We start from the raw sequence: 27,006 nt of genomic DNA, 5'->3' as shown, positions 1-27,006 counted from the left end.
TGTTTAGATAATCAAAGGATTCATATACACAATATCATATAAACGCATTTGTGACATATGACAAAGTTCTCTGTGAAATACAAATATGCTAGTCTAAGGACATGCTTAACATCTTTAGAATCAATCATTTAGGACATCTTTCCATGAATATCTTTGGTACTGATGATAATGAGATCAATGGCAATTACGAGGAATAGTTTCAGTTAAACTGAAAACAAAATCTGAAGGGGACAGACTCGATACAACAAAAAAACCAAGGACAGGTCGGCCTATCGAAGAGCACTAGGTTGATCTATTAAAAAGAACTAGGATAGTTTGGTGGAAAAGCACTAGAATAGGTTGGTTTATCAAGTATGTCGATCAAATGCATAGTTTGGTCAATTGAATAGCAGTAGAATATCTTGGTTTATCAAACAGTATATTGGTCAAGTGTTAGTAAAGCAGTTAGTACCGATCAAGCGTTAGTAAAGTAGTTAGTCCTGAGTGGCCTGCTCTGTTCACTGCCATTTCACAAATTGGCAAAGTCATAATGTATGACATACACATTCTCACCTACATTTCACATGCTGGCAATATAATGTATGACATACACATTTTTATCTATATACACATTTCAAGCATTACCAAAACATAAAAAAATAAGAACTAAAAGTGATAAAAGAGCTAATCAAAACTAAAGCTGAAGTTCAATACATGTAGAATTCAACTGTTTTAACAAATTCTCCTTAATTAAGAGCTGTGATCAAGATCAGAAAAACCAAACAGACAAGAATCACTGATGTCTTCTACTTCAGAACTGTTGCTTTGTTTGGGACTTATGTCCTTTCTATGACTTCTAATACTTCTTTCACACAGAGCTGCATGTGTAAACATGTGCCAAGATGCCTTTTTTTTCAGAAAGTAAAAGGGATGTTCAGAAAATCTATGCACTCTTATTAACTGTTCTCCTGTTCAGTCATCCCCTGACCAGCACCTGTCGTTAGGGGGAGCACATGGATAGAGGCGGCCACTCTAGCCTATGGTGGGCAATAGTCAGCAGGTCCTGTACAGGACGACCTGTCCAGTCTTCGACCTTCGTAAGTCAGTTCTTTCTCTGATACCTGCGGTGTGTACTACCTTCCAAGGTGCCTTGAAGAACAGTCTCCTACAGGGTGTCGTGCCAGGTCACACGACCAGCTTACGTCGCTTGACTGCTGAAAGTAGAAGTTCCTGGTGTCCTACGAGTGCGACCATCTTGTTTTCTATGAAGTCGTTGGTTCTGTGTTCTTTGTATGAGATCTGGAGCAGCCTCCTCAGGTACTTGTTCTTGAATGCCTGGATTCTCCTTTCTGTCTCAGCGAGCAGAGTCCACATGTCACACCCATAAAGCAGGATCGGCACTATCAGGGATTTGTACAGCATGTACTTAGTAGTGAACCTTATCTTATGGCTATGCCAGATTCTAGCCATTGCTGCTGTTGCTGTTGTGATCCTGATGTGGATATCTGGCTTGGAGCTGCAGTCCTTGGAGAGGGTGGCTCTCAAGTACTCGAAGCTGCTGACCTCTTCCAGCTGTACCTCATTTAAAGAACTCTATGCTTTGCCGCAGCCATTGACCATCACTTTGCTCTTATCAGTGCTGGTCTCCATTTCATATGCATTTGAACTGTCTGTCAGTCTGTCAAAGAAGTTTTATAATTCTTTGATAGTGCCTGCTAACAGGTCTCTGTCATCTGCAAAGTGTATGTTGCAAGCCAGTCTTCCACCAGTGGAAACTGAAGTATGATGGTCATGGAGAGCTTCAAACATGTTCTCCAAGAAGGTATTAAACAGCAGTTAAGGAATGAACTCAAAGCTATGAAAGTTTTGACCCATTTACACACATTATACTTATGCAAAATTTAAAACATATTGCATGTCGATTATATTAGCAACATGTTGCAGTTTGCATGTGCAAAGGTGCTAGTGTGTTAAATGATTAGGGTTTATAAATTATGTGTGGCTATATAATCTGGTAAGTACATGTTTGCCTATAATGTTTCTTTTAACTCCTTGCTCTTACCTGTGTGGGGTAATGTCGACATAAAAAGAAAAATTGTAAGCTTGTTTACAATCTCAGTTTTGCATCCCAGTTACACATGAAAAATAAAGCAACAGCAACTTAGTTTGAAGAAATGTATGCTCCACAATAAAATATACTTGTACAGACTTCATTTTCAGCTACCTAAATATAACACAAAAATTTCTTTAATAAATCTTCTAACTAGAAAAGTGGTTATCATACAGTCTTACAAAGTCTTTCTCATACTGTAGAAAGGTAGCCAACTAACCTAGAGAAGGCCTTAGCCACATAGTTCTAAGGGAACAGTTCAAGAAAAGTCATCAAAGAAACAAAAAAAAGAACATCTTAGTATTTTTATTCAGAAAATTACCCTAAATTCATTGCCTATTTCCTTGTAACATCAGTTGTGTAAGATAGAATAGTCTATTGGACAGACATGTACGTATGGCATGTTTGCTAGGTAACATGAGTCACAGCTAGGGTAGAAAGCATCCTGATTAGCCAGTATTTAGGAAGACGTAGCCTTGATAAGTAGCGGCTTCCCCAGGAAACACCATCATTCAGAAGAAAATCTGATGGCAGTGAACAACAGTTTATTTCTTGCGCAGAAGGGGTGAGTTCGAGACATTGATCAACCTGAATAGGCTTGGCTAGCAAGTTGTTTACTTTTACAGATAAGAAGACAGTAGTTGGGTGTTTTGTAATAGGGAAGAATTGATCATCATCCACCTTTCATTGCTTCACCTTGTTACAGGTTCATAAAGGTAATGGTGTTTATTTTGTTGTTTATACTATGGGATAGAATGTTGAGGGTGAATGTGTGGTATGGGAGAGACTGAACATTAACTCAAGCCATTGAAGAATAATGATATAATTTATATGAACAGTTGTACCTTCATGCACTGTTGTGATAGCAGCTACTTACTTTCATACACCGCTGATGCTCCTCAATCTCAGCCAGAAGAGACATCTGTTCACGTCTCTGCTGGACAAACAAGTCCTCTAGCTCCTGCTTCTGCTTGGTCAGCAAGGTCTGGCGACGTCTGTCAAACTGTTGACTGTGTGCCTCAAGGACTTCCTCTGGAAGCTTGCCTTCACTCCCATCAAGGGTTAAGAGGCTTGACTGCATCTGTGTCAGGGACTGCAGAACATTCAAACTGCTCTGAAGCTGTGCATTGAGTTCAGGATAGCTAGGGTCAAGTACATGCAGGACATTTGAGGCAGAAGAATCCGATATTTCACCTGAATAATGAAGTTGTACTTGGGACAAGTATCTGCTCATGTGCTCTGCCTTGCCTGTAGACTCCAGATGGGAAGGGATATGCTGAGGGCTGTTACATTGCTTTGCACAGTCCTCTTCATGTATCCCTTTCTTGATCTCTTTAAATTGTGTACTTTGTTTGCCTACAAATGCTGTCTCTCCAGCCCTTTCACAGGCCCTGACCAACACAGGAGATGGACTGAGGAGTGTGTATGAGCCACGCCGAATGTGAGCCTTCTGCCCTTGGCTTGCACATAAATTTTCAGTCGAATCTCTTCCTTCAGTCCTGCTGATGGCAGTCTGCACCAATGGTTCAGCCGGCAATTTTTTTGGTTTCTGGAAACAATCCAACATTCTAAACTGGTGTCTTGTCCTGTCTGTGCCATCTCCATCTTTACCTGTGGGCTCAAACTCCCTGACGTTCATTCCAAGTTCCATGCCCTCTCCGCTGGTCACCACAGACTCAATAAGTGTACTGCTGCTGGACTCAGATGTGGCAGCTGTGGTATCAGATTTAGAAGATGTCTGTGATTCTGCGACACTGGCACTGCTAACTGTAGGGCCTCCTCCAGACCGCTGTCTGCTGTGACCACAGGCAGAAGAGGTGCCAGCTCCTCCTGGTACAAGTACCTGGTTGGCTTGCTTGGCATCATTTTCTTTGTCAGATAAACAGGTTTCGCTCATGGTATTCTGGAATGGTAAGCTAGATGGGTCTGTTACAGGTGAGTTTGGAGCCTCAAGGTCAGTAAGCGACACTTTACAAAGCAACCCTTCATCACTGCAGTTTAATTTTTTATTTTGTTTGCTTGAAATATTTGTTACACACAAGGAATCATCAGTATTCTGGTTAGCGTCTACTTCACAGCGATCAGTTTCAATGAGGCTTCTCTTATCACCACCAAAGTCTGCTGAAATCTTTTTCTTCACAACCGTAATATTTTCCGAGGATTGACTACTGCTATTGTCAAAATATTCTGTGACAAAGGAAGCAAAATGAACAGTGTTTTTCAGTGATCTTGGGCTGCTTCTGCTGCTCTTCTGACTATCTGTTGTACTGGTTGTATTGGCTGAGCTTACGCCTGAGGTGTTGGTGCTGCTCCCAAACAATGCGTTTACCTCTCCTTGTGAAGGCATGTCTGCTGATGAGCAATCAATGCTTGCGGTACCAGATATGGAATTCTCCATGCCAACATTATCTTCAGCCACTGTGAAATCCTGTCTTTCATGGTAAACACTAGAAGATTTATCATCTGAGGCACGCACATCTGTGCTAACTAAGTGTGCCCATCTATCATCCAATGCCTGGCCCACCAAGGACAAGCCTGTCCTAGTTAACTCCCCTGCATCACTTTCTCCAGTAGAATTAAAGTCTTTCACATTCAAAATTTTTGACAGCCTATTCAAATCCTGGGAAATCTTTTGCTGCCTGACAGATGTGAGAGGAACCCCATGGAAGTATGTGGGCAGCACTTCCTCCATGGACATCAAGTCTGAACAGACAGAGTCTAAAGTGTGAAAACCAAACTCTTCAGTCCCTTGTTCAATTGTGGCAAAGGTGTTCCCAGTGCTGGTCACTGCCACTGTACTTAGGCTCTCCACTGCCTCTTCTCTCCCATCTGACTTAATTAGGTTTTCTGATGAGTCTGCAGTGAGTGACCCCCAGGCTGATGACAGAACAGGTTTCAGCACAGATGGTCTCTCCAGTGGATACCTGGTGCCCCCTATTTGCCCTCCTCTCTTCTCCATGTGCTCACCTGATGCCTGTTGTGAAGATATATTACCAAGTTTCTAAAGTTAACACACAAATACTGTCTTAGGCAAGCCAAACATAATATCATTAGCCAATATATGAGCAAATAATCCCCCTTCATTGTGATGTATTATTAGGCATATCCATGGTCTTATGAGGTACACTTTTTACTGTGAATGGTGATAGTGATTAGCTTGTATTTTGAGAGGAATATTGTAGATTATAGAATATTATTCACTCAGATATATAAACAAGTATCTTGTACTGAACTCAACCTTAATCATTTCAAAAATTGAAGTGTAAGCATGGTTGACTGTAAGTCAAGCAATCTTATTTAAACACCTTTATGTTTTGCAATACTTATTGCCAAACTGCAAATTACGAAAATTATATCCCTTTTACATGATGCATTACAGAATACTCACAACTTGAAATAACACTGTGACAGCACTTTATGCTATAATTTATTAAATGTAAAACATAGAATGTTGTGTAACACATTATGTAAGACTTGTAGACGACCTCTAAGCCCTGGGAAGCTGATGGTGTTGACAAGACTGTTTTTTGTCTGGCACTGCAGCTTTTCCTAAACATAGCTTCTTGCTGAGCCTGTCTCATTTCTTGACGTCTGCTTGTTGTCATCTGTCAGCATCAAGACCAAACATGTCAAGACTTCCTCTGTATTGTACTTCTACTTATGATCATCACTTATGATTAATATCAGACTCAAAAGTTTGTGGATTGCTATTTCTTTGGTCCTAGAATTTTGAATTTCTTTCCCTTCCTTTAGTGCAATGTGTCAACACTGCAATTATTCAAGTTATGGCTTACCTACAATATTTCATGACAAGCAGGCCCTTCCTTCACTCTCTCTCCCCTTTTATTATTTTATTATTAAATATATCAAATCCTAATGCTTTATCAGAAACCTTGATAATTGTGTATATAAAGCACAAAATATAAACAAAATTATCTTAATATCTGTGCAAATCAAACACTGCAATTTGCTTATAGACCAAGGGGAGTGTTACAGATGCCAAGCTGTTTTTCCTGAATTGTATAAACATCAGGAAAAGCCTAAGTAGCACTCCAATGTAAATTTAAAAAGGTAAAGATATTGAGGCGCCTTTCCTTCCCCAACCCTCTGAAAGGTCTGGTACCCAGTCAGCAGATGCTTCAACTTCAGCTGCAAAAGGTTTTCTGAGACACATTGGTATTAAACAGGCTTAGCATGTGGGCCTCCAACTTCAGATGACTTCAGCTTTAACCATGTGGCTATCCACTTTTCCATGGAAAGTTTAGCACATAAATGAAGAGGAAGAGTAGGCTAAAAAATGATGCAGTGGAGGTGAAGATCATTCAGAAAAGAGAGCGATTCACCCAGCATGCTGAGTGAGTGGCATTTACACTGTTTATTGTCTGACCTTTGCTCCAAGAAAAAAGGGTTACAAAAATTAATATGTAATGATTATACACTTGCCTACTATATATATATTCCAGCTGATTAAGTTTTTGAGACATATTCTTGTGTGTTAATGACAAGAGAGGGTAGATTTATTTACTCTTCTTCCTATTCACCCCCAGTGGAGAATAGGGCCACAAGATTTATTTCCATGCATTTGTAATTATCCATATCTGTATACACATTTATCTATAAGATCAATATATGCATATTTATATGTACCGGCACAAATATATATATATATACTCATACTAACATGGTATATCTCCACTCTGGTAATATATATATCAGAATGTTAACAACACTTGACTTTGGTGGTAAGCTAATATTACTGACAGAAAGAGCAAGAGCTTTAGATAAAAGAAGTGAAACACTGTGGGGAGACAACTACACATTACAGTGACAGAAAGAAATAAAAATACAACGGAAGGAAGGATAGACTGAAGGAGACTGAAAAGCAACACTCCTTGCACAACCATATACAAACCACCGGAGGAAGTATGGGCACTCCACAAAAGCGGATGCAAGAAATAAAATTAGTTTCACTGCAGTTTGATGTATTAGACATGAGGGAGATGATGGAAGAATCAATGATGTCCTGGTCATCCAGGAGCTTGCTCTGAGACTCAAAATACTGAATCAGCTCCTTCATTGCTGCTGGCAAGGTACACTGTTCACAGACACAGTATGTTATACAAATGAAGCATGTGAACAGTCTAAAAAATAACAGACTGTACAGAACCATAAACATAAACACTGTATACACACTGTAGAAGTAAGTACACAAATGCTATGCACATTGTGCAAATACATAAACACTACACAGATTATTCTTGTTCCTAATCACCCCAAGTGGAGCATAGGGCCACACACACAGCATTGTACAAATACATAAACACTTTATACACAATGTACAAGTATATAAACACTACAAGCATTGTACAAATACATAAACACTGAGCACACACGTACACACATTGTACAATAAATAATGACATAGAGCTGCATGAACAGTAATGCTTGATTAACATAATAATAATAGTAGGCAATGATGCTGTATGACAGAGGTGGGCATCATAATCAAGCAAACACACATACATATGCACAGTAAACATTACAAGGAATGTAAAAAAATGCAGAGACAGAAGATGGAGAAAGGAACAGTCAGGGTAAAGCAATTACAATCAGGGTAGATTGATTACAGCATTTTACAAAAAAGATAGGTTTTTATCATGTAGCATCCCCACTGTACAGAGAGATGTAGGCAACCTCTCCAGTCTGATATATGGGAAAATGAAAAAGCCAGTGTGGGCAAAGGAAACTAACCTGACTGGGTTAGGGTTAGGGTTAGGGTGACATCTCAGAGAGATAAGTTAGGGTGAAGCCATGAACATGATAGCAAAAATATGGCAGTCTTGAATTTGATACAAGCCTGAACTGTCAGCCAGTTCAGATTGTGCAGAACTGGTGCAACATGATCATCCTCTTGCTACATTGCAATGTAATACAATAAAATGTAAGCTGCATTGTTCTAAGTTCTCTGGAGCTTGTCAAGAAGGCAGTCATGGAGATCAACTAACAGAAAGTTACAATAATTGACCCTAGACAACATGCACGCCAACATAAGCTGTTTGGAGGAAGCAACAGAGATCCAATGCAGTTCAAGAAAAATGGACTTGCAGACTGAGTTAATATGATTCTCAAGACAATGAAGACAATGATGCATCAAAAATTACTCTAAGGTTTCTGACTGACTAGGAAAGAGTAATGGTAGATCCAGAGTAAGTCAGTGATGTGGATAGAGGTAGATATTTAAGGAAATATTCAGGAGGCTTTGCGCATAACTTTTCCTTGTTGAGCTGGCAAGTAAGTCTTTCAACGCTTCTCCTTTAGTGTGGGAGGTCAAAACTCTCTGATTTGCTGTTGAGACCCACCAGCTTGCTTGGCAAATGGTCTTTATTATGTCCACTTGCTGCCTTCCTACTGACTTCATCGTCATCTCCAAGCATCGACAGAAGAACATTTTCCTGATGGGCCCAGTCTGCGTTCAGTTGCACTATGCGCCATGCTATATTTTTTCCAGGCCAATGATAACAAACTCTGTTGCTTAATTTATTGAAGCAAGTGCTTTAGTCCGTCAGTCCATCTTGGGTGACACTTGATGCTAAACAGCGGTCCGGTGGCGCAACGATTAGCGCCTGTCACTAATACAGTGAAGGTTGACTGCCCAGAATTCATTTCTCGTCTCGGGCACGCTGTTCTTTCTCTGCACGTGGCATCTGTTTACAGGGCTGGCTGCTTGCCGTAATATAGCCTCAGTTGCTGACACGGCATAAAACACAATTTCCCCCCCACCCCCCTGCATGCTAAACCACATGGATCCACAGCAACCAGACAATGAAGTGTGTCAGGAAATACAGTTTGTTCTTGGTTACACTGTTGCCACCTACAGCCAACATATCCTGCTAACAGTTGTCCGCCATCTGGCCATCGACATGGGCCAAGGTTTTTCCTGCAGTTAATCATCCTCCATACTTCCACTTCTAATAGCTGTGATCATTTTGTACAGGTAGGTTTGGTCATTCTAACTTTGCTGACTTCAATTTCTGGAAGAGGATAACTGTCGGCAATGAATCGAAATCCTTCTGCAGAAAGTGGCAATCCATTTCCAATGGGTCCTTTCCATAGTTGGTCCTTCAGTTGGATTAGTGAGTATTTTGCAGAGCTGGCAGAATGGAAGCTCGTTCAAGTGTAAAGAGCAAATAAAGCACTGAAAAGGGCGACCAGTGTGAAGCTCTAACAGATGTATTTGCCCCACTGTGATGCCCAGTGTTCACAGCTGTGCTGTCAGCTCCAACTGCCATGATCTTGTCTGTAATTCCCATTTCTTCAATTGTACTGTGAATGCTATCAGCAGAACCTGTGCCTCGTTCCAGTGTTAAATGGCCCAGATAGAAGGTTCTGGGTTCACCAATCATTACATGGTGTTTGTCAATTTTCTTTTATACTATACCACCATATTCCTGTCTTGTTGTTGACTATGTCCTAGTCATCATAATCATCATCATCGTCAGGATTAGGTTGGCTTTAACATTATCATCATCATCATTAGCAGCATCAGCCTCTTCTACACTGCAGGAAGCTGACTCTGACTCTGCTTGCACTACTGCAAACATTTCTGCAGGTGAAACTATGTCCACTATTCCCTCTGCTTTCTTTATCTTCTTTTTCTTTCATACAGTCTCCCCTGAATATGAGTCAAACAACAGCAGCAGATACAGCAACAGACCCTGGACAAAGTCCAGAATAAAGCACTGAGAATAATCACTGGAGCCATGAAAACAACATTGATAGAAAAGATGAAGCAGATAAATTCCTCTCCTTAGCTAGAGGAGGGAGTGCAGGGCACTTGTACAAGCTACCAAATACAAGCACATAACAGGATATTGAATGAGTACCAGACAAACAACTATCTTCAAACAGATGGGACAGCAACAGACACCATCCGAAATGGAGGAGCAGGGTATGCATCCAGTATCCCAGTGGATACAGGCAGATGGCAGCTACACCAACAGGCTCTCACTGCACCAACTACAAAGTCAAAGTTGAAACCCTGATCTTTGCACAGTCTACCTATAGAATAAGTTTCATAGCTTTATAAAGAAAATGAGGTTCACCTTGCCCAGCATTGCCAGTTTTTGTTTTTTTTCCAAATGAAGATTTATACCATCTATTATAATTAAACCGCCAATACACATCTACAATACTACAAAATAAAATAAGTAATTTTAAAAATTTTGTAACTCTGTAATGTAAGATAACTAGTAATACATTTCTGAAACATTTGCCTACCTTGTCATCCGGAAACGATTCCATCTTTTGTACTCTTGTGAATGTACAAACGAAAACAAGTTTGCTCCTTTCCACTACGGACAGTGAGTATGCAAAACATTTGACTACAGACAAGCATAAAGGGAAATCTTCATGATTCATGAAGGATGATACTGTGTGCACAAAGACATCATGTTCACAAGATAACTAATCGATGTGTATATCAAGTCTGTACATGAAGATTTCTCAGCTTTTTGTTGGTCAGAATAATTCTTCCTATTTGAGAGCACTGACCACGACAGCTAGGTCTTCCGTCTTAAAATATTTGTTTTAAAGTAACATATTCATAAAAAGTATATTATTAGAGCAAAATTAATAAACGGGGGCACTTTCAAGTTACAAAGCATTATGCCACTTTAACAGCGAACGCGCCATTTTGAAACAAATTGGATACCATGCGAGTCTGAACAGCGAAAGCTGACTGATTTTGATTGGAAGAATTTTGTGGCATTATCCAATCAGAATAGCTTGCATGAAAGCCTTCACGTCATTCGTTAGTGGGTCTGGTGGCCATCAGAAACATTTGGGGAATCTTGATCGAGATCATTTTAAATAATAATTTAATAAACTGTTTCATTTAATACTTATTTTTAGCATTCAATTATTCTCAAATAATCTTTGTATTGATTTTATCTTTGTAAATAAAAGCCGCGTTCTGGAAATTGTATGATTCGTTTGTTGTTTGATGCAAGCCAAACATCATGTGACCGTGAGCTGGACAGGCAGCTGACATGAACGCGATCATTGCTTTGTGTCACTTCTGTGAGCTCCATGGACCCAAAATACTTTATTGTACACAGACATATAGACCCCAAGAAAGAAATGGATTGGAAGGTGAAGAAGCTGTGGATGGATCAAAGCGTATGAAGTCCCCGTCAACTGGTGTTTTTAGTTCTGTTTCTGCTGTAAGTGTGGTCAGCGGAGATAGGGATGCACCTTTAAACTCGCCTTCCACACCTTCACACATTATTCACAAAGAACATGTGGATAATCACGCCAAAGATGCCTGTGAGGTAAAGGCCTGTTATTCCTTTCTTTCGGTCAGATTAGACAAACCAGGGTATCTGCCTTAATTATATATTTTTGTCATATTTCTTAATTTTTTTATCATAAAAACTTACCTTTACCATCATCTTCATTACAACTACCATACTTTTTGTCTTCTCGTCGTAAACTCATCTGATTTGGATTAGTGCTTAGCTTGTCACAGGGATGTGTAAAATGTACTTTGAATGTAAATGTCATTAAAGTATTTGTCTGTCCCAATCACAGATGAACTGTCAGCGGTGTGTGTGTGTGATGTGTAGGTGTGCATGTTTTTTTTTTAATTTTTTTTTTTTTCATATAAATATATATTGGAAACAGAGCACACCTCCCATTTAAATTGCCCGTTGGGACTAATAAAGTTGGTTGTTAATATTGTTATTGTTATTGTCTACAGGGTTGCAAGTCTGTCAGAACAGGTTATGTAAGCCATGATGATGAAGCTGAACTCAGTTACTTCAGCACCCAGCAGCCACACATTCCGCAGATCTTCATGTTCATGCGGCAAGCTTGTATCCGTAGTCTCAGCTGTGAGGTGAGTGTGTGTGAAATGTACTATGACACCTTTATAACATGTTTGTACTATCATAAAGAAAGCTGTACATATATAGCTTATATCATTCCACACAATTGTAGCAATACTTTGTTTCCCTATGCCCCTTCGCCATCTATATCAGTATACTGGATGATTTAGGGGAGTGTCCCTTAGCTAGCTGTGTCAGTTATGTATATGTGAGACAAGTGGCATGAGTGAGGCCAGTGCCCCTGTGCAGATGATGTTACACTAGAGTTTTTTTGGGGTGTGTTAATAAATATTAATAGTAGGCAACAAGCAGTTCCTGCACCCTGTTAACTACATACCTTCCCTTTTTTTCTTCCTTATTTCAAGTGAAAGAGAAGTATCGCTGCACTGTGTAGTGTTATGGCCTGGTGTCAAGTGGCTCACACCTCAAAATCCCTTAATTTCTCCCCTTAGTCATTAGTAACTTGGTAACATATGTAGAATTAGGCTTTAGAATATAAGGTGTTGGGTATTAGTAAAGTGCATGTGTTTCATTCTGGAATAAGCTCTCCTTTGACTGGATTGGGAAACCTAGTGGTTTTCTTCAGTGCTGTGTTGTTAACTCCTGACCAGACTTGTTAACAGGGTAGTTTATTCATTTACTTGAGGCGAGTTTGAGTCAGGATTGTTTTTTAATCTTTTGGGGTCTAAAGGATTTTTGATAGAATGTAAATTATTAGTTGGAGAATATTTGATTAGTAGTATTGTAAATTTATATTGATAAACAAGCATTCAAAGCACAACTGCTGAGGATTCTGTAACAACCATTTATCAATCAACTTGACCATGTTCTGCATAAAGTTATTGATGGTCATGCCTCAGTGTCTTGACATCTGATGCATCAATCAAAATGTGTAAGTTGATATTCACAGATTAATGTCAAACTCTGTAATTTGAAGTGAACTCATCAGCAAGCTGAACATGTTTGGCTGAAGATTGGACTCACCATACAGAAAGAGTTCTATAACACCACAAAATGATGCATTGCAAAATTTATACACATAGCCAAATAATTTTTTGCACCTCTTCCAAAGTTTGACATCTGCAGTTGAATGACTGGACTTCCTGCATGTTTAATGACTGGGAAAAATCCACAAACATACCAGATTAATCTCAGCTGGAAAATCTATGAACACAACAGTCTTTGTTTATCTATAATCAAATTCAAGAGTATGCCAGTATACAAAGCTCAGTTTTAAGGAGTAAAATCTTGAAACAATTTGTAGAAATACAGAAAACTATATTTAGGATTTTGTTCTTTTACAGGTGTGTCCAGGTCGGGAAGGACCTATATTTTTTGGTGATGAACAAAATGGATATGTCCTGAGTTACACATTTTATGTGAAGGACACTCAAGCTCGTGGTCTTCAGCGGTGGTACAGCATTATTGTCTTCATGATGGATCGCATCTATCTCCTCAACTCCTGGCCATTTCTTGTTCCACAGCTTCGCACCATCATTGAAGTACTTCAGAAGAAAGCACAAAAGGTTTGACAACTACATGAAGATCATACGTGTGCAGTGTGTAGTCTGATGCACACATTGACATTCAGAGCTTATCCAGCTTGTTTATTTGAGTTTAGGCACTTTTTTCTGTTGGAGATAGACATTATTCACTGCGCAACAGGCAGCTCAGTTCAAAAAGAACTAATGTCATAAAAAAATATTTATTAGAAGTACTGCAGGCCTAAAGAGAAATATCTTTATTAATTTCAGTAGAAAAAATGCTTTCACTATTAATTTAACTTCATGTTTTATTCTTGACTAAATTTGACTGATAAAAGAAAAAGGAAATCTCTGAACCTACCTTGACTCCTGACGAAGGCAACCAATCAAGTGCTGCTATTGCAGAAATGTCAGCACATGGCTCTTGAGACCTTTTATTTAAACTTTTATTGATTTGGTGTGCTTTTGATAGTGATACTCTACACTACTTTTTTGCTTTAAAAATCATTTTGTCAATCAATTGTTCATAAGTTTGTGTGTGTGCATCGATGAACACCAGACCCTAAATTATAATTATCAGCCCCACTTTTTATAGGCAAATGCCTGAGCTGGGATGATGGATGCTATTTTTGTTGGCAGGTGTGGAAAGAAGAGGTTGACAAAAATCCTCAGGGAGTAAGTAGCAGGATGGCATTCACTCTTGACCCAGGCAATTTTCTCAAACAGCGTGGCTGCAACAACAAGCCAGCCAGATCTCTGGATGAACTCACTGGGGACAAAAGCATTTTCAAGATGCTTCATGTAGCATTTGTTTGGACACTGAAAGCTTGTGGGAGCAGAATCACAGAGACTCTTTTGGAGGGACCCCCGACAGAAGACTCCATTATTGATATGGAAAAGCAAGAGGGTGCGAATACATTCTATCAGTATATTAATTATTGGTTGAGGAAAGCCTGAATTACAACAAAAAGTTTGCCATTTTTCATTACTTGGCAGTGGAATGTACTCGTAGCCACAGGTGACTAGTAAAAGGTCGCCATAATAAAAATATCAACAACATATGGCTATGCATTGAGCAGTACTGTTATAAAGGTATGCAGGTGTGTGCCATGTGATAGGGAACTTGATTACTTATGTACTAATGTCAGATTTCATCAAAACACTTTAACTTGACAGGAACTGAAGTTTGCATAACTTGCATTATGTGTACTTTCTTTTAGACTTTTAGACACTTTGGGATGTTCAAGCTTCCGTTGCCGAGACTTAAACTTGATGATTTTGTTAACTAGCTCTGTTGCATTGTGTGTGAATATCGTTATCAAAGCGATGTGTGTCTGAAAAGTAATGTACTGCACTAACTATTGTAAGTGAAAATATATATATCACCTTCAAAGAATAATTTGAATCTTTACATAATTACAGTCACCCTGAATCAAAGACGAATTTGTCTTTACATAACTAATCATTCCTCAGTATTCATTGATGATTGGTTCCTAGACACTCCCACCTCACCCTGTGGGTACTAGAATTTGTAGATCCTCAAGTGTTTGCATGTAACCTACAAATATCCTCACTGAAACTTTTAAATCGTTAAAGCGAAAAAATTTTGTTCCAGAAACTGAGGAGGGCTTTATTAAACTGTACTCCAGAAAAATATCTTCAGAAGCCAAACCCTCAGCAAGTGACTGTGTCTCAGGACAATCAGATGAGACTTGCAAGAAAGAGATATGGACAGCATCTGGAGTGAAAAACTGGGCAGAAGGCAATGTAAAAAAGCCAGTCATCAGAAATTTGAGGCATCTTAAAAAGGTTGATGCAGTTTAATTCTTGGTGTTTGACATCATCCTTTGTTTTTAAGAATGAGAACTTTCCTGCAGCAACTGTTAGTGCATTTGTTTTTTTGGCATGTTTTATAGGCATTAAAATGAGTTTTTCGCACATTTTTCAGCATGCATGGGATACTCATGTGCATGTACCCATGTGTTTCAGGTTCTAGGAACTGAGAGGTTCCAGAAACTTTGCCACCATGTCGTCATTGGGGACCAAATCATCGTATGCTGTTCTGACAAAGCAGTGCTCTGTTCAGTTTTTGATGCATTAGAGGTTAGCTCTCCATTTTATCCCCACTTTGATCTCCCACATTTTCTCAACATTGTCTCTCACCTCATCAAAAGAAGACAGTAGATCGTCTTTTATTTTAAAATTCCCTTGACCTTTTCTTATCACTAACTCCAAATTCTTTCACTTACAAACTTATACAATTTTTAACTTTGGTTCATTTAACCTCTTGGACACAAATTTGTAAAAAAGTTGCAGCATGAAATGTCAGTCTTAAAATTCCATTCAAAAAATGTGTTTGTGCTGTACTATATCAGTTCTTATTTGACATTTTCTGAAAATCTTATGAACATTGATGTATAAGAATGCCTAGTTTATTTTGTAAGCTAAAACATCTTTTGTCACTGACTAAAATCTCTCTTGCCACCATATTTTTTTTTCTGAAGATATCACATCTGTTGCAAAAATCTCACATTATTAGAGCATTTAAATGTTAGTAAATCAACGTTGGGTATCTGAGCTAGACCTCTCTGGGGAGAATAGTAGGTAGCTTAGTGTTAGAAGATGATACTAACAGTCAGAAGGCTTGATGTCATCAGAGGACAATGACAATTCTTTATTTACAAGGGGTAAAATAAGCAATAGAGCGCTTTTTTCCATTTAGCCCTTGCCCTTTACAGGGAAGGAAATTAACTACATAAATGAAGTAATTAAGCATTATAGAAAAAAATTGTAGTAAACAAGAAGAAGGGTGGATATGTGCAAGGTGATGGTTAAGAAGAAATATGCATATATATATACAAGGTTACCTGGAGCTGGGAGGAATCTCTAGAGGCCTCATCTATATCGTAATATGTCTTGAAAGTGTTTAGATAGATGGCATTGAAAGCAGTTCAGGGAGTGCAATTGCTTGAGATGGAGAGGGAGGTTGTTCCATTGCACGCTTCCTGAGAATTTCACACTTGATTTAAAAAGGTCTAGTCTAGAAAAGGGGTTATTCAGTTTTGGGAAGGTTCTAGGACGAGAAGACTATTACTGGGTTCTCAGGTATGATGCTGGTGACTAGACCTAATATTGTTCCCTGTCTTCTGTAGGTGCTACTTCCTCGTGGCTGTTGTCGGATTATTTACCACAGCAATGTCTATGAGGAATCATATAGGTGCAACTTCCTTGGACAGAATCCTGGGATAGTTTTACCAGATCATGTGCTAGCTGCTGAACGCTTTGTCATTGTTGAAGTTCTTGAGCAAGAGGACTGGACCAGTGATCCCCAAGACTCACAGATGTCACAAGCTGAGGATTTTGTTGGCTACAAGTTCAGTCTTCATAGCTATATTCCCCTGCCAGAAAAAGGTTTGTAATGTGTGGGTATATACCAGCTACAAGTTAAAAGTCTATGAATAGTTGGACAGTTTAGTATCCTCACAAGAAACAACTTTGTTTTTGTATGTGAATACTTTATTTTACTCACTCTAACAATCGACCACTAGCATTCCATCTACTCATCAACTTATCCTTTCCCCAGCCACTTTCTCTGCATGTAGCATCTGTCTTCAGGGCTGGATGCTTTGCAGATGCTTTGCTGTGATATAGCCTTAGTTGCTGTGGCACCAGTCACCCCCCTCTCCCCAGCCCCCTCGCTTATTTGCCTTCTTCTTTGTCTTTGCAGCCATTCATTCCCACCAAATCCAGAGGTTACTGTCCTCACACTCTGAGTTTCTGGATATTGACTACAATAGGGGTCAAATACCTAACCTCAGGCCACTAACTTCCAATGTAGATCATGCCTCTGATAAGACAGACATTTTATCCTTTCAAAATAGCATAAAATATTTATACAGTCTATGATAGTCTTCATCGACAATGGTGCCTACACAGCCATTCAAATGTTTAAATTTTTTCAAAAATCTGTTGTTTGGAGTCTATGTTTTAGCACCAAGCCTTCTGTACTTACAATTCAGCATCCATTTAATTCTCTAATTTATTATTAAAGGTAGATGTGTAACCTAAGAAACCATACTGGAAGATTACTGTACTGTGGCATAAACTTGAATCTCGTTTTAACATTTCAAGTTTACTATCATTGTTTTTATATGTACTGCAACAATTACTGTCTTTTTTTTTTTTTTATTGCAGCACCAACTGTTCTATCAAAAATGCTAATGGCTTTAAGAAATGAAAACCTGAGTGAGGAGGTGGTGTCACACTGTTTTGTCTGCTTGAAGGAGGAATGGATGAAGTGAGTGTCACATCGACATAGTTAATATTGAATCAAAACTAAGTCAAAGAATTTATAATCTCAGGTTTACTTCTCTGAGCACAAAAAAGGTTTATAATGTATTCCTGAGCTCTCTGCTGCAAACTTCTTCATGAGAACATTAAAGGAAAAGGTAATTGAAATGGCAAGTTGGGCTTAAATGATAGACTCTGATATTTCTCAAATGGTTTCTACTTGCTGGTTCTTAAAGACCGCCATGTTCCATGTTTTCCTTTTGCAAAGAAAAACAAGCAGGTTCTAACATGACAGTAGAAGTACTTTTTGACAAGCTGGCTCTAACATGATAATGGAACTACTATTTGACAAGCAAGACATTCTTTATCACACTGGTCTGCTCCACTTTGCTCACTATACTCGGTGAAACTCTATGGCACAATCCCCAGATCTGTGATATCAGCATTTCAACAACTACACTTAAGAGGTTTGTAAACTTGGGGAGAATTGGTTCCAAGACATCAGTCAACAACAAAACAGCAACCTTCTTGTGCTGCCCAAGATCTGTTTCAGATGCAGTTTAAATAATAATTGTGTTGCACTCCAAAATTTTAACCAGAAATAATTTTGCAAGTCATTTACTATCGTAGCCCAACTTGCTATTTCACTTTCCATTCCCTTTATGTAATTTTTAATGATGTGGACTCTACAGTCCAGATTTTCTTACCCCAATCTTCTCTATCTATCTATCTATTCCTCTTTGTGCATCAGGTTGCACATAAGGCCTCAACCAGAGTCCGCCACCGATGTCGATCGGCTGAAACACGCTCTAGGTGACCCCATGTCCAGCCCTTTCCTTTCATCTCCCTTTCCACTGTTCTTCTCCAAGTTTCCTTTGGGCGGCCTCGTTTTCTTCGGCCGTCTGGAGTCCATCGTAGGGCGACTCTGGAAAGGTCTGCTGTCTGCTGGCGGAGCACATGTCCAATCCATCGCCAACACCTTCGTTGAACCTGCGTGGTGATGGACTCGGTTTCACTTCTTCGGTGGAGTTCTTCGTTGGTGATGGTGTTGGCCAAAAGATGTTAAGTATGCGCCTGAGGCATCTGTTTTGGAAGACGTCAAGCTTGTTACTGATGGTTTTGGTCATCTTCCAAGATTCTGATCCGTAAAGGAGGGTGCTGATCACATTTGACTTGAAGATTCTCAGCTTGATCTTCTGGCTGATGTTTTTTGCCTTCCATGTGCTCCTGAGTGAGGCAAAGGCCTGACTGGCTTTCGCCAGTCGGGCTCGAATTCTCCACCTCCGCATCCCCAGTGTTTGACATTTTGGACCCAAATAGGTGAAACTGTCAACTTCCTCAATCTCTTCTCCATTTAGTTTGATGCTTGTCTTGGACTCTGGCGTTCACTCTCATACTGTTAGTCTTTTTGTGCTGACCTTCAAGCCAAGGTTTCCAGCTGTTTCTGAGAAGCCTTTGTTTTTTCCTGCATGTCTTGGTGGCGGTGTGACAGCAGGCAATGTCATCAGCAAAGTCCAAGTCTTCCAGTGCTGTTGTTGCTGTCATAGTCATGTCCATCTGAGCCCTCTCCTCTCCCTGTCGGTGGAAGTCTTCATGATCCAGTCAATGGCCAGGATGAAGAGGAAACGGCGACAGAATGCAGCCCTGCTTCACCCCGGTACTGACGTTGAAGGGGTCTGTGAGCTCCGTGTCACAGACAACCTGGATTTGAAATCACTGTACAGCATTGCAATGACCTGAACAAGTTTGCAGGGACTCGTAATGCCTCAGGATCTTCCATAAGGACTCGCGGTGGATGCTGTCAAAAGCCTTCTCCAGGTCGATGAAATTGATGTACAGCGGTGTGTTCCATTCTTGCTCTGCTCCAGAATCTGTCGCAGAATGAAGATGTGTTCGGAGCAGGATCGCCCAGGCGAAATCCTGCTTGCTTGGTCGGAGGTCTTTCTCAAGAGTTGCCATCAGTCTTGACAAAACAATCTTGCTGAAGACCTTGCTGGTGAGGGAAAGAAGTGTTATGCCCCTCCAATTATTGCAGTCTCCAAGATCTCCTTTCTTGGGTAACTTGAAGATGAGCCCTGTCTTCCACGCAACAGGGACCTGCCCTGATTCCCAAATTTGCCTGTCACATTCACGTCTGCTTTCAACATCTCTGCTGTTATTCCATCTGCCCCTGGTGCTTTGCCGCTCTTCATTGTCTTGACTGCTGCTGTCACTTCTTCCAGGCTTGGTGGGTCTGTGCAGATGTCAAGGTCTATAGCTGCTGGCTGGATGTCTGCAAGCTGAGGGGGATCTGGTCTGTTCAGAACTGACTCAAAATGTTCCCTCCAGCGCTGTAGTTTTCCTGCCTCTCCCTCGACGACATTACCGTTCACGTCTTTCACTGGCACATCACTGTTCTTAAACCCGTTGTTTAGCTGTTTGTTTATCTTGTACAGTGTCTTCAGGTCATTTTTACTTGCTGCATTTTCTGCTTCATCTGCCAGTTTCTCTATGTGATATCTTTTGTCGGTTCTTGTCATCCTCTTTACCTCTTTGTTCAGTTTTGCATATCTTTGTCTGTGTTGTTCCTTCAGGCGTTCAGATCTGGTGCTGTTGATTCTTTGTTTGGCTGACTTTCTCTCTTCTATCTTCTTCCATGTCTCTTCTCTGATCCACTGTTCTTTCTTTTTCCGTTGGAAGCCCAGTATTTTCTCTCCTGATTCCTGTAAGACTCGATTGAAGTCGTCTAAGGTCATCTCTTGTTGGTCTCCTAGTGCCTGGACCTGTTCTTTACTTCCATAGCAAAGGCCCTTTCGGTGGCTGGATTTTTTAGTTTGCTGGAGTCCACTCTCTGCTGACGTGCCTGTTTTCCTCGTGATCGACGCAGCTTCAGAGAAACTGTGGCTATCACAAGAGTGTGTCACTGGCAATGTCTGCTCCTCTGTAGGCTCTAACATCTTGAAGTGAGCTCCTCCATTTTCGGTTGATGATGACATGGTCTATCTGGTTCTTTGTGATCCCATCTGGTGATGTCCATGTTGCCTTGTGATGTCTTTGTGTGGGAAGAGTGTGCCACCAATCAGTAGGTTGTTTTCTTCACAAAAGTCTGCCAGTCTCTCTCCGTTGTCATTGATGCTTCCGATTCCATGTTTGCCCATGACATGCTCCCTGCAGGTGTTGTCACTTCCCCACCTTGGCATTGAGATCGCCGATGATGAGCAACATGTCGTGGCTGGAACGCTTTCTGAGGCTGCCTGGAGCTGATCGTAAAAAGCATCCTTGTCTTCTGCCTCAGAGTCATTTGTTGGTGCATAGCAGGCTAGCACTGTCAGCTTGGTGTACTTGGAATGGAATCTTGCTCTCAAAGCCTGGGTCCATAAGGCTTCCATTCCAGCAGTGCCTTTTCCGTTTTCTTGTTGAGGAGTAGAGCTACTCCTTCAGAGTGCTGAGCGTCTGATCTTCCCGAGAACAAGATGGTATGTCCTGACGCTAGTCTCCTCTTTCCCGTGCCGGTCCATCTGACCTCACTGACTCCCAGGATGTCCAAGTTGTAGTTGTCAAACTCCTTGACTAATTGGAGCATCCTGCCAGTCTGGTACAAGGTCTGGACGTTCCAGCACCCCACCCTCAACTTCTGCCTCGGCTTCAGTAAATCCGCTGTCGGGGCGCCAGCTCCCTTTCGGTTTGGCTGTCGTCCGTCATTAGTCCAGTCTCCTGGTGTGCTTCATTACCTTCGCCATCTGTGACGAGTTCTCTGGTTTTAGTTTCTGTAACAGGATTTTTTTTACATGGTGGGGTTGTTAGCCCTACCACAACCTATTTTACCTCTAGGTGAGGTGTCCACCTTAGTCGCCTCTTACGACATGCCTGGCTGGATGGCAGGGACCCTATTCTTGCAATGCTTGCTAGGCAAGCATACCCCGGGGTCCCACAGGGGCCCAATCTTCTCTAGATTGCAACAAAAACCTTTGACTCTATAAAGATTAAGTTATGTAATTATGTTTTATTTTATGATGTACATGAATGACTGTTGCTCTAATTATTTTATTTGCTTCTAATTCCAAACAGCAAAGTGAAGGTGCTGTTCAAGTTTACCAAGGCGGGAGGTGCACGTTCAGAGGATGAAACACAGAAACTCATGCAGGTCGTTGGGGCCAGAGAGGAAGACAAGCCTTTGTTAAAATTTTGGATGACAGGTCTTAGTGTTCAGTACCGTACACACATCTTAGCTTCTTCAAAGCAGAGATGAACAAGCATATGGGTGCTGGGTTTTTTGGGATTTTTTTTAAGGCAAGTAGCACTGATGTAAAGAAAATTAATGCTGACTGAGAGTGAACCTCAACATGTAACAGAAGCAGAACATACAATATTTATTATTCTGACTTCTAAGTTACTTTTTTCATGACAAGAAACAAAGGTTATCAAACACCAAGTGCTCAGCTAGCTAATGTAAAATGGTGAGGAAGAAGATCTTCATGTGGATGTGTGGCAGTGATGGGCACTAGGTGGCAGAGCCAATAAATGGGGCAGAAGGCAAAAAGGTTTGGAGGGTTAGGTGACTGGCTGGCTGCAAGTGCTTAAGCACACCAAGAGGACTGCAAGCACCATGGAGGTGATGTCTTCTCTATGTGTTACCTAACCATGCAAGTATATAAGTGCTGTATAGCACACCTTGTTCATTCATATTCCACAGCTGACCGTTCACAGCAAAACTCGCATTCCATTCAAGCCGTCAGTTGGGTTAAGCGCCTAACGTTCCACCTAGGAAGTGACTGGCAGTCAAGTTACAGAACTCTTGACGTCTGTAACTGGAAGCAGTCATTTAATATGTGAGCATATGAGATAGTGGCCAGAAGAAAGGCTGGGAGCACAGAAATGATTGGAATGCAGATGTAAATAGACGTGTGTATTTCATTGTAAATATTATATATAAGAGATTTTCAGGTTGTCTCTCACTCTATCAGCAGATGACTGATAGTTACTAAAATAAAGATATGATCATCAGGCATTTTTTGAGAATCTCTCTACAGCAAGAATTATTATAGCCAAGTACTACCAGCAATGGTTACACAAATATAACAGGCTACTTTCGTTGATACTTTAAAGCAGTTTCTGTTTACCATCCACAATGTGCAACAGCCACATAGTTTTACTTCAATCTGCTCATAAAAAATGAAATCGTTTTGGAGGTGTATGGTTACACTAGGGCAAGGTTGGGCAAGGTATGGACCATGGTCCACCCTAGTACATTAAGAAGGATGAAACCATCCCCTTTATGTCCTCCGTCAGAAATCTGGGATTCATGCCGACATGACCCCTAATCGTCTAGTTACAGCTGTCTGTCATTCTATTATAATAGACAAGTTAGAGCTGTCAGTCTGCCTGTTATGAGCTATGTAAAACATTCAGCCTCTCTGCACAAGCTGTTAACATTCTTGTCTGTGCGTTTGTTTTATCTAGGCTTGATTACTGAAACTCCTTGCTGCTCTGCATAAGGGCGGTCCGGTTAGCGCCTGTCGCCAATACAGTGAGGGTTGGGTGTCCTGGGTTCAGCTCTCGTCTCGGGTACACTGATTTTCCTATGCATGTGTCGTCAGTTTACAGGGTTGGCTGGCTTGCCGTGATATAGCCTTAGTTGCTAGCTTGGCATGAAAAACGTCAATTCACCCCCCCCCCTACTCTCATCCTGCCCCGCATACCTTATAGACTTCAGAAAGTACAGAACTCCGCTGCTCGTCTGGTGCTTAGAGCTAGGAAATAATAATAAATGCAAAATTTATAAAGCGCGTACTCATACTCCTAAGGAGCATGCTCTTGGCGCCTAAGAACAAAAACGAAACATGGACAGCACCAAGGGACAGGAAAACAACATGAACTATAAAAGAATAACACTAATAATTAGATTAGATTAGATTATTGCCCGTTATGCCGGTCGGCACGTAGGGCAGCGACAAAGGTCCTCCACTTTTGCCTGTCCTGGGCTAGACTCCCACATTACCCCAGCTGAGGTTTAGGGTCTTCATGTCTGCCTCCACAGTTCGGCGCCAGGTGATCTTGGGCCGACCTCGCTTACGTTTTCCTTCTGGCGTCCAGTGTAAGGCAGTTTTTAGGATGGAGTTGCTCCCGCCTCGGAGGACGTGACCAATCCAGCGCCATCGCTTCTTCAACAGGATGGTGGCCATACTCTCCTGCCCGCACTGGGCAAGTAGTTCTTCGTTGGAGATTGTCCTTGGCCAGAAGATGCCCAGGATTCTTCGCAGGCTTTTGGTGTGGAAGACTGACAGTTTGTTGAGGTCGCTGTCAGTCATTCGCCAGCACTCCGAGCATACAGTAGAGTGGACATGACCAGACTCTGGTAAAAGTCTCAGCTTGGTATTGATGCTGTACTGTGTCGACTTCCAGATGTTGCGTAGGCTACAAAAGATGCCCCTGCTTTGCTCAGTCTGCTCTGGATTCACGGCCTGCTCCTCCATCTTGCGTGACCACGCTGCCCAAGTAGGTGAAGCTTTCAACCATCGGCAGGTCTTCTCCCTCTATGCTGATCGGTGTTGGATTGGTGGTGTTCAGGGTCATCACTTCTGTCTTTGTCCGGCTGATGTGCAGTCCGACTGCTGCGCAAAAGTGTGCAGGCGAGTCGTCTTCTCCTGCATATGCCGGTGGGTGTGTGACAGCAGGGCCAGGTCGTCGCAAAGTCTAGGTCTTCTAAGTTCGTGGAGAGTGTCCATTGTATCCCCCTTGGTTCATCTTCCGTTGTATGGCGCGTTACCCAGTCAATGACAAGGTTAAAGAGCAGGGAAGACATCACGCAGCCCTGTCTCACTCCGGTCCCGACCTCAAAGTAGATGTCACTGTTTCCAACACAGCATGAAAAGTTCGCATAGAAGCTTTTGATCAGCAGTACAATTTCCATTGGTATTCCGTATGCTCTCAGGATGCGCCAAAGGCTCTCTCTATGGATGCTGTCAAAAGCCTTCTGGAAATCTACGAAGTTAATATAGAGCTGCCTCTGCCACTCTGTGCACTGTTCAATGATGTTGCGTAGTGCGAATATCTGGTCGGTGCATCCTCTTCTTCTACGAAAACCAGCCTGTTCTTCTCTAAGTTGTGTGTCCACTGCCTCTGAGATTCGTTGGATGATGATCTTTGTCATGATCTTGCTCGGGATGGACAGGAGAGTTATTCCTCGCCAGTTGTAGCAGTCGCTAAGGGATCCTTTCTTTGGGATTTTGACGATTACTCCTCTGGTCCAGTCATCTGGGACTTGCTTCCCTTCCCATATTGCGGTAAATAGGGGTTGCAGGATATTGGCTGCCAGTTCTGGGTCTGCCTTGAATAATTCAGCATTCAGATTGTCCTGACCTGGTGCCTTTCTGTTCTTCAAGGACTTAATCGCTGTGATGATTTCCTGCTTCTCTGGTGGGTCGATTAGTTAACCGTCTAGTTCATTTCTCGTCTCGGCACGCTCCCACGTGGCATGGCTTCTTGTATGTCTGCTTCTTCGGAAGGTGGTGGTCTGTTCAGGATCTCTCTGAAGTGTTCAGCCCAGCGTGTTTCTTGTTCTCTCTCTGTCGTTTAGCAGCTTCCCTCCCTTGTCCTTGACTGGGGCATTGTTGGTGCTGTGGAATTTGCCGCTAATCGTCTTGGTGATCTTGTACAGCTTTCCTTGTTCTCCTTTTCTTGCTGCTTCTTCGTCCTCACTTGCTAGGTTGTTCAAGTAGGCACGCTTGTCTGATCTCGCCGAGCGCTTCACTTTCCGGTTCATCTCTCTGTACTGTAGTTTGAACTTCTCTTGCAGTCTTTCAGATCTGGTGCTAGCCACTTTCTTTTTAAGGTCTCTTCTTTCCTCTATCGCCTTCCACGTCTCTGGTGTTATCCATTCTTTCTTCTTAGTTCCCCTCAGTCCAAGACTAGTCTCGCTGCTTTTCTGGTACACTGTTTTCACAAGGTCCCATCTCTGGTTTATACTTTCTGCGTCTGCTTCGCAAATGTCTGTCACGTCTGCAAGTGCCTGAAATCTGTTTTTCACTTGAAGAGTAAAGGCATTTTTCAGCTTGGGGTCCTGCAATCTTTCCACGTCAAAGCGTCTGTGTGCTGCTGACTTGCGTCCTGTACTTCGCAGTTTCATTTTTATGTTTGCTACAACAAGGTGATGGTCACTTCCAACATCTCCTCCTCTTCTCACCCTGACGTCAAGCAGGGAACGTCTCCAGGAGCCGTTGATCATTAGGTGGTCGATCTGGTTCCTGTCCCTACCATTGGGTGAGCACCATGTTAGCTTATGGACGTTACGGTGAGGGAATAGTGTTCCTCCAATCACCAGGTTGTACATAGTGCATAGCTCTACTAGCCTCTCTCCGTTCTCGTTCATGCAGCCACAACCATGTCTGCCCATAGTTCTCTCTACATGGGTGTTGTCGTTCCCAACTTTGGCATTCATGTCGCCCATCACAATCAACAGGTCATGATGGGGTGCTGCACTTACTTCTGCTTGCAATTGATCGTAAAAGGTGTCCTTCACCTCATCATCGCCATCGTTGGTTGGTGCGTAGCACTGGATCAAGGTCATTGCCATGTTCCCTCTCACTCTGGCTGAAATCAGTCTGCTGTTGATCGGCTTCCACTCTATTAGGCACTTATCTGTTCCTTTCCTCAGGATGATGGCTACTCCCTCATGGTGTTGGTTGTCCTCTCTGCCAGAATACAGCACTGTCTCTCCGGTCTGGGTCTGTACTCTTCCAGAACCTGTCCATCTGCTTTCACTTACTCCAAGGATGTGTAAGTTGTAACGCCTCATCTCGGCTGTAACTTGTGCTAACTTGCCTGTTTCATACATGGTGCGCACATTAACACTAATAATGAATAAAATCAAATACAAAAATTGCAAAGAGGAACCAAATGTCATCACCGATTGCTACCCATCCAGTCTATATCGGCCGTGGAAAAGTTCACCGATTAACAAAGGTCAAGGGGACATAAAGCTCGCTGAACTGCACGTGCCGATCGTCGTCTGCAGGTCGCAAAGGAACTGTATAGCTACCGAAACGAAGAGGTAAACCACATTCCACACACACGATCATCGATGACATGCCCGTCAAAAACTTGCAGTCACGTCACACGAGGAAGATAGACAACAGTCCGCCCGCTCATCTTCCTCTGAATCCTTACTGTTTGTTACCTCATTCCTCTTTGTGTCGTCTATAGTTGTGTTTTATTAGTTTTAATTACTGATGTTTAGTTTTTACACCATTATAGTGTGTGTAAATGGACCAAAACAGTCACA

The 27,006-nt window shown here is 41.6% G+C and overlaps 3 protein-coding genes across 6 annotated transcripts in view; 1 reads left to right on the top strand and 2 right to left on the bottom strand.

The window, feature by feature from the left end:
• The window catches only part of LOC112556634, a 30,309-nt gene extending 19,452 nt beyond the window's left edge, over window positions 1-10,857 (bottom strand). The window contains exons 1-4 of one of the 2 annotated variants that reach the window (XM_025225810.1): window positions 10,367-10,857; window positions 7,002-7,184; window positions 5,575-5,694; window positions 2,967-5,063 (exon numbers count right to left, since the gene is read on the bottom strand). In XM_025225810.1, the coding sequence (XP_025081595.1) occupies window positions 2,967-5,063; window positions 5,575-5,694; window positions 7,002-7,184; window positions 10,367-10,507 (2,541 nt within the window). In that variant the 5' untranslated portion in view covers window positions 10,508-10,857. The remainder of the gene's footprint in view (window positions 1-2,966; window positions 5,064-5,574; window positions 5,695-7,001; window positions 7,185-10,366) is intronic. The other variant, XM_025225808.1, reaches the window with a different exon arrangement.
• On the top strand, window positions 44-22,730 carry LOC112556635 (folliculin-like). Of its 3 annotated transcripts, none has more exons than XM_025225813.1 (10): window positions 44-2,805; window positions 11,206-11,418; window positions 11,847-11,984; window positions 13,278-13,499; window positions 14,097-14,364; window positions 15,073-15,266; window positions 15,447-15,560; window positions 16,610-16,868; window positions 17,652-17,754; window positions 21,795-22,730. In XM_025225813.1, the coding sequence occupies exons 2-10, from the start codon at window positions 11,269-11,271 to the stop codon at window positions 21,973-21,975; spliced, it is 1,629 nt and encodes a 542-aa protein (XP_025081598.1). In that variant the 5' UTR covers window positions 44-2,805; window positions 11,206-11,268; the 3' UTR covers window positions 21,976-22,730. The 3 variants fall into 3 exon arrangements, with proteins under 3 accessions (XP_025081598.1, XP_025081597.1, XP_025081596.1); XM_025225812.1 differs by lacking the exon at window positions 44-2,805 and adding an exon at window positions 10,401-10,449; XM_025225811.1 differs by lacking the exon at window positions 44-2,805 and having other exon boundaries at window positions 10,909-11,418.
• Window positions 22,731-25,263: 2,533 nt separating this feature from the next.
• Window positions 25,264-26,559, bottom strand: LOC112556071 (craniofacial development protein 2-like). The gene is made up of 2 exons (XM_025224686.1): window positions 25,909-26,559; window positions 25,264-25,734 (listed from the first exon to the last, which is right to left on the bottom strand). Exons 1-2 carry the CDS (start codon window positions 26,557-26,559, stop codon window positions 25,264-25,266), a joined length of 1,122 nt encoding a protein of 373 aa, XP_025080471.1.
• Between the last annotated feature and the right edge of the window lie 447 nt (window positions 26,560-27,006).

Source organism: Pomacea canaliculata, linkage group LG2 (genome assembly GCF_003073045.1).
Source record: "Pomacea canaliculata isolate SZHN2017 linkage group LG2, ASM307304v1, whole genome shotgun sequence".
NCBI lineage: Eukaryota > Metazoa > Mollusca > Gastropoda > Architaenioglossa > Ampullariidae > Pomacea > Pomacea canaliculata.
Note: the sequence above shows the minus strand (reverse complement) of the source record. Positions and strands in the feature narration are given on the sequence as shown.